General features: G+C 44.6%; 1 protein-coding gene across 1 annotated transcript in view; it reads right to left on the bottom strand.

Moving 5' to 3' along the window:
* Window positions 1-1,862: 1,862 nt before the first annotated feature.
* The window catches only part of PPM1D (protein phosphatase, Mg2+/Mn2+ dependent 1D), a 14,018-nt gene continuing 8,275 nt past the window's right edge, over window positions 1,863-7,605 (bottom strand). The window contains exons 3-5 of the mRNA XM_008631085.2: window positions 7,337-7,527; window positions 6,317-6,556; window positions 1,863-3,186 (exon numbers count right to left, since the gene is read on the bottom strand). Coding sequence (XP_008629307.2) covers window positions 2,689-3,186; window positions 6,317-6,556; window positions 7,337-7,527 — 929 coding nt within the window. The 3' untranslated portion in view covers window positions 1,863-2,688. The remainder of the gene's footprint in view (window positions 3,187-6,316; window positions 6,557-7,336; window positions 7,528-7,605) is intronic.

Raw genomic sequence — 7,605 nt, 5'->3', positions numbered from 1 at the left:
GCAGAGAGTCCTCGCAGGGGGAGAGGCCGCAGGACCGAGGCGTCCCTCAGCTGGAGCGTCTCCAGGCCGGAGCGCTCATGGACAAGCTCAGGTTCGTGAGGAGAAGGAGCTGCTGCGGCTGAGGAGGGGCCTTAGAGCGCCTTCCAGTGCTCAAAGGGGCTCCAAGCGCCATGGAGAGAGACTTTGGACAAGGGCGTGGAGTGACACGACACAAGGAATGGCTTCACACTGATAGAGGGTGGATTTTGATTATAGAAATAAATTGTTCCCCGTGGGGGTGGGGAGGCCCTGGCACAAGCTGCCCCACAAGAGAAGCTGTGGCTGCCCCTGGATCGCTGGAAGTGCCCAAGGCCAGGATGGACAGGGCTTGGAGCAGCCTGGGCCAGTGGAAGGTGTCCCTGCCCATGGGTGACCTTTAAGCTCTCCTCCAGCCCAGAGCAGCCTGTGATTTATGTTTACAGGTGTCCAGCCCTGCACAGAGCCCTCAGGGTGACACATTCGGTCCTGGTTCAGGTTTCCAGACAGCAGCACCAGGTCAGGAGGGGTTGACCTGCTCTGGTAATGCACCTGACTTCTGTGACAACATCATCCACATACCAAAAGAATGAAACAATTACTGAAGAGTAACCCAGCAAGCATTCACAAAGTGGCTGTTACCAGGTTTGCACAGATCAGAGCTTTATTTCGCAAGAAAAAGTTGTAACTCAGGTTTGATTTCACCAAAGGAGCCTCTGTTAAAGTTACTAGGTGTAAAGTCCCTGTCTCAGCTTTGAAGATTAATTCCAGAGAAGTCAAATGATAAAGAGGTGGGCACAGTACACCCAGGAGCAAACTGCTGCCAGTTTCTATCAGCAGGGAAGTTTCTGTCCAGTCCAGAGGAGATTTGAATGTTTAACTCTGACCATCATCCAGCAGCTTTCCCAGCAAAAATTGTAATGTTGCGATAATTTATTAAATGTAAAGCCAAAAGTTGGAGAAGCCCAAGTTTAGATCTGCTTGAGGAAACTTCAGATAATGAGGTCCATTTCTGAGTGCAGCAGAGCTCTATGAACATTTAAATTTTGCTTCTGTGTAGAGCAAAAAACCTGAAAAATTCACTACAAATCTTTTTTCTTTCGCATATTTCCCTTATAAGCAATAGTACAGTCATCTAATCAAGGTGTTACACTCACCTTTAGAAGGTTCAGTGCAAATTAATTGCAAATAGGTAATTATTACCTTAGTTCGTTGCAAAGGTTGTTGCCAGGTAGTTGCCACACACAGTTGTGGCCGCTGTACCCTTTCCTCCCCATCTGGGGTAGAATTTCAACATCACAGCAAAACTTTATTAACTGAAGTTACTTCCCACATACACAGAAATAAATTCTTGCAGGATGCAATTTGGACAGGCTGTTACTTTCATCTCCTAAGGCAGCGCTGTGTTCTCAGCATGGATGAAAGAGAATATTTTCAGGAATAAAATCCCCTGGGATTTCTGTAACCATGGTAACACGTATAGATAGCAGGCCTGGTTCTAACCCGTGTTTTATTGTTCCAGCAGTAAAGAACTGGGTTCTATAAATAACCATCCTGGCCACTGGAATAAAGTACTGGCCTTTTGCTTTCCCATCAAAATAAAATGTTAAAAGTTAATATACTGCTACAGTTAAACATTCAGGATAAAGTGCCAAGATCAGTTCTGTGATAAATCTAAGTGGGATGTCTTGTTTCCTAAGCCTCAGTAAGAAAGGGGAGAGTATTCAGATTTTTAATGAATACCAGATAAATATGAATTTTTTTGTAATAATAAATTCGTATTTCACTGCTGAATAAATAACAGACCTTAAGCTTGAAATAAAAATTAAAAATAAAAAGCATCCCCATCAAATTTTCATGTGTTTTATTGAGGTGAACATACACATGGTCCACATAGTCAATGAAAATAGTCATAAAATAATTTAAGAACTTGTGTTGAAAGGTATTAGCAGCACCATCGGTATTGGAATAGCAGAAAACACGTCTCAGAAGGGCGGTTATGCCTGGATAAAATGCCATCGTTTGGAAGAGGGGATGGGAATGCCTTTGTCAGATGCTCTGGGGAGTTGGAGTTTTTAAAACACACTTTTTTTGCTAAATACTTTTGACGATTATTGTTACAAAAAATACAACTAAATAAGATACTGCATAGTATTTTAATTAACATAAAATCGACACTGAGGTGTGTAAAGCAAGACTCAAATCTCTGCTTCCACATACATTTCATTTCTGAGTAGAGAAATCTAAAATTTAAAACCAAAATATAGACCTAGTGTATTCTCTAAAAGACACACTTTAGGTGGAACATATCAGACTACGAAAATACATATCTTCCATTCTGTTTAATAATTTACTTTAGTTAAAAAGTTGTGAAATTCTCCTCACAAGAAGTGTATACAAATTGATGACTTTAGTAAATTAACAAAAAGGATTATTTTACTTTTTGTTTTTGTTTTTTTAAAACAAGGCTTAGCCCCGCCGTAACAATTATACAAGGAAGAAAAGAGACTACATTTATATGAAGGAATACAAATTTACACACATTTTACAGTGACTTATACCCTACACATCTACAAAATTCACAGTTATAATACAAGCAAGCACAAGGCTGGGATAAAGCTGTCGGATACCAAAAAATGTTCCTACTTTAAAAAAAGATCAACGGGAAGAGCTTCAAACTTGTGCACCCACTTGCAAGCTGGGCCGGGATGGCGAGGCCGCTGCCGGCAGGCTCAGCAGACGCACACGGCTTTCCTGGGCGGGTGGAACAGGGAGCTTTTTTGGCTTCTTCACCGCCGGGCCCGAGTTGGATTCCTCCAATGTCCGCTTAAAGTTGGCCGGCGGCGTCCGCCCCGCGTCCTGCGCCTTTGTTTGGCCGTTAGGGGACACCTTGAAGCCTTTTTGGTCCGTGCCTGAATTGGCCGAGTTGGAAGGGGAGAGGCTGACTGACAAACCATTGCTGTAGGATTCCTGTAGCCTCAAAGCCAGGGCTTTGCTGCACTTCTCCTCCTGGGGGCCTGAATCCTTCGGGGTTCCTCCTGAGGAAGGTAAATTGCTTTTGGCAATCTCGTTTGGCAGCTCCAGGTATTGTTCTGAGAGCATGTTGCTGTGCAGGAGGGGAGGAATGGGCTCAGCAGCGTTCAGTCGTGGCCAGGGGTCATCTTCTAAAAGCTGAGGGAAAAGAAACAAAATATTTAGGCATAAATACAATCATAGACTCACAGAATGATTTGGGAAGGGACCTTAAAGATCTCTTAGTTCCAAACTCTGTCATGAGCAGGGACACCTTCTGCTATCCCAGCTTGCTCCAAGCCCCGTCCCACCTGGCCTTGGGACAGACTTTATCCTTTGAGGGTGGAGACAGTGTTTAGAAGTGCGACACTTTTAGAATTTCCCTAAACCTTATCAAAGGCAGAAGAATCCTACTCCAAAGCAGACTCATTCCTCTCCCTGTTGAGAGGTGGAGGGAGAGGTGAACTGCAGCTGTAGAACACAGATCTGCAGGCAGCTGCTGGGAATTCAGGAAAGAAGCAGTGCCTGTAATCTCTGCAATTTTCAGCAGCAGCATTTCCAACCCTCAGACAGGACTCCCCTCCATCAGACACCGACAGAGGCACTGCACTGCCCTCTGATTTCTGCACGGTCCCTGGCCAAGCACCATCAGGGCAAACAGCAGGAACAGGCTCCTGACCTTTGTTACGTTCAGCACTCTCAGTTTCTGCACAACCAGGTTAGCCGGGGCTGGACAAACTCCTCCTCACAGCTCTCCCCGCTGCCCACAGAGAGGGGCAATGTCAGACACAGCCATCTAAAAACAGTTCCTGTTCACTATGCAAAGTTACACTTCTTATTGCCTAGGGATTCCTCCAGCTCCATCCCTCACAGCCTCTCCCCGGGAAGCACAGTCACAGAGATGTCCTGAGAACCAGGCGCTTCCTCAACTCTGACCCTCATCTCTTCTGCAGCCTCTGAGAAGTGTTTTTGCCTCATTCTCAGTTTTACCAACAGGAAAACGGGGACAATACTTGCTCTCACTATCCACGGGGGGATTATGAAAATTAGTGTTGATGCAGTGCTCTGAAGATAGGAATTCTGACCTTATTAAAGATTTAATTGTGAAGAAATCCCTGGTTACTCAGTGAGCCCTTCAAAAGTAAATTTCAAGGCCACACTACACACCCTCAGTGGAAGGCAAATGGCAGCTATTATTTTAAGAAAATCATGTGCTGGAAACTGAAATGCACACAGCTGAACCAGTCAGGGCAACACCTCAGGTGAATAAACAGACACTTCTGAAGTCACAGCCCAGAACAACTCCAGGTTTAATAAAATGCACTCCAAAAGAAAAGATAATCGGGATTGTTCCCAGCATCCACACTGGTTTTCCACTCCTCTCTACTCCTCTGTTGCTCCCCATGTGTAGACAAAACCATTTAGATAATATTCCTTTACTACATTTAGCAACACAAGAGGGAAGACCTTTAAGAATGGTATTTTAAAGGCTACTCTTCATCTCAGTTCCTGCAGAACCCAGAAGGACACCAGATCACACACGCAGAGCAGTTCTGGCAATGCTGCCTCAGCTGCTCAATGTAATTTTTGACATTGTGTCACATAAAACTCAGTTTTATGTATTTTATTGTGCAAGACATTTAATGTTGTGGCTCTTTTCCCCAACATCTCCTGCTGGTGCAAACAGCTGAGACTGAACAAGGCTTTGGGAAGCCAAGGAAAGGCAGAGGATGGACTGCTGGAGAGTGATGTAACAAAACAGGAAAAATAACCCACAAGTCACCAATTAAATTTCTCAACAATCCAATCAATCTTTCTCACTGGCCTCAGGAATACTGGAATTAATTTGGTATTAGTAATTGCTGCCAGAAGGATAAGCAATTAAGAAATACTTTTGTTTAATTAAGAAACTTTGGTCTCCAACTCTTTCCACATTAATTGTTTTGGCAGGTAGCAGCTGTCAGGAATCAAGGCCATCCCTGCTTCCTTCACAGAAACTGTGACTGAAAATTTTAGGAGCATTTACAATTTAATTTTTTTCTTCAAGATTTTGCTAGGTTTAAAGCTTTTTTCATGGCTTTTGCTCCACTAGATGAAAGGGGAGGAGACAAAGTTGAAGCTTGCCATTTTATTAGCAGCTTGTTTCTCCCAAGGGAATGTTCAAAACTCCCTTTCTAATTTCTGCTTTCTTTTCCTTTGCCCAAAGGAAAAGTATCTGAAGATACTGCAGAACATCAAAGGACAGTAACTTAAATCAGGAGCAGCTGGTAATTACTGAAACAAACAGCCACTCATAACTACACTCCAGTTCTTAGAGGGGGGGAAAAAGCCACAAAACAGCAAAACAAAAACCCTCTGAAGAGCTCTGCTTTATGTTAATGGCTCAAACTCCAGAAAGACCTTATGTTACAATGTCTCTTCCTCCAACAAAGAACATCAAATCAACCAAAGAACGATAACGAGATCTCCCAGAACAGGAAGAAAATGTTCTTTACAGCAACATGTGTTGGAACAAATTAACCTTAAAAAATAAAATAAAAGCCCAACCACAACCAAACAAACCCAAATCAAAGCACCCCCTGTCAGGAACACATTCACAATCTGCAATCCCCGGGCTGGGCAAGCTACACAAGCAAGACAGAATGAAAAACTGCAGCCCAGCCTAAAAATTAAGGGGATGTGTTGGGCTCTTGCTCTTCTAAACCTCTGGTCCCCACTCTGGTTCCTCTCTCTCTCAAAAGGCTGCCTTGGATTTTGGGGAGGATCTCGGAAAACTTACTTGTAAGAAACAATACATTTCAAGGTTTGTGAAGTTACAGTACTAATTTCTCCCACATTAGGGAGGGAGCACAGATCAACAACTACCAATAAACAACCATCAGCAATTCTGAAAATTCAGACATTGGAACACTGAAGGCCGAGTGTTAATGTCTTCTAAGAAACATTGTTAAAAGTTGGTCCATTCCTCCAAACCTTTGCACGTGGAACTATTGAGGATATGTTAAATTCCTGGATTACAACTGTAGCTTTCACAGAATATCCAGAGCTGGAGGAGACCCACAAGGGTCATCAAATGGCGACACCATGTTTTAGCCAACTGAGCCAACCTCAGTAATAGATTATCTAGACATACACAGTAAACATTCAAAATTAAAACAAAGCAACATTAAAAGGTGATGTAAACTGACAGGTCAGGAAAGTTTCTACAAGTATTGCTTCATCTCTGGCAACGCTCTGATTGCTCCAGGGAGCTGGGGGAAGGCAGAAAGGGACCACAGAGAGCCCTTACCTTGAGCGGGGGCGTGCAGCAGCGGGAGGGGGTGAGGCTGCAGGCGTCGGGGCTGCTGTAGCTGGGCCCCTCGGCCAGGTTGAGCACCAGCTCCTCGTCGCCGTCCCAGCGGCCGCGCTCGCGCAGGGGGGCGATGCAGATGACGATGGCGCTCGTGTTGTCCGCCCGCAGCATCCGCTGCCTCCAGCGGCCCAGCGCCCGCCCCACCAGCATCCGCGCACACGACTGCCGCGCCTCGCCCTGGGGCCACGGGGACACGGGGGTCACACAGAGCCACCAGCACCTGCCCCGGGACACGGGGCAACCAACACACAGGGCAACCAACACAGGGCAACCCACACACACAGCCGCGAGGCACCTCATGCCACACAGACACACCATTCCTATAAACCACGCCCCAAAGTGCCTCCATTCAGAAATCCGAATCAAAACACATCTTCCTTCGTAACAAAATACACCTTTTAAATTGGTTTGTGGTATAATCCACATATACACAGTGCTTTAAACAGTGTAAATAGTTTGTAACTCATCAGTAGCTTGTAATAGGTTGGAACACAACCTACAGTCTTTCCAAAGTCCCTCACGGGGTTTGCAGAGTGTTTACACTCTGTTGCTCCATATGAATTGTCAACTGTTTCGTAAAATAAATCAGAGAATAATTTAATTCAGTCTAAACAACTGTCTGCATTATAACGTGCACCTTAATGTAATAATGTAAAATAAATTTAATATTCAGACAGCATTTTGAGTAACTTCCTTAGAGAAGAAACTCATTCTCTCCTTCATTACTCATAGACAACACCCTGCTAGTCAAATTTCCCCAAAACAAAAAGCAAATACCTTAAGATCCCTGGTATTTAACATCAGCCACATTGTAACAACTTTTATCATGTGGCAAAACCGTCACTACGCCTAAACCCCACCAACTCTGTGGGGTACTTTTCATCCCTACCAGACTGAGCAATTTTTAGAGGTAACAAGTATGAAATTTCCGCACTGACTCCTGGCCACTGCTCTCACCATGAAATACTTCTTCTCCTCATGATCCTGGCACATGGAGATGGCATCCTGAGGTGGGATCATGTTCCAGAGCCCGTCACTGCCAAGGATGATGTACTTGTGCTTCTGGGGGTCGATGGTGTGCACGCTGGTGTCGGGCTCAGGGGACACAACAAATTCCCCACTGTAGAAGTCGTAGCTCCAAAGATCACCTGGCAAAGCAGAAAATGGGTTGGAATTGTTACATAACACATGAGACATCTCACTCTTGGAAAACAGAGAAAAATGTT

Source organism: Corvus brachyrhynchos, unplaced genomic scaffold (genome assembly GCF_000691975.1).
Source record: "Corvus brachyrhynchos isolate BGI_N302 unplaced genomic scaffold, ASM69197v1 scaffold283, whole genome shotgun sequence".
Classification (NCBI taxonomy): domain Eukaryota; kingdom Metazoa; phylum Chordata; class Aves; order Passeriformes; family Corvidae; genus Corvus; species Corvus brachyrhynchos.
This window is presented reverse-complemented; position numbering and strand designations above follow the sequence as displayed.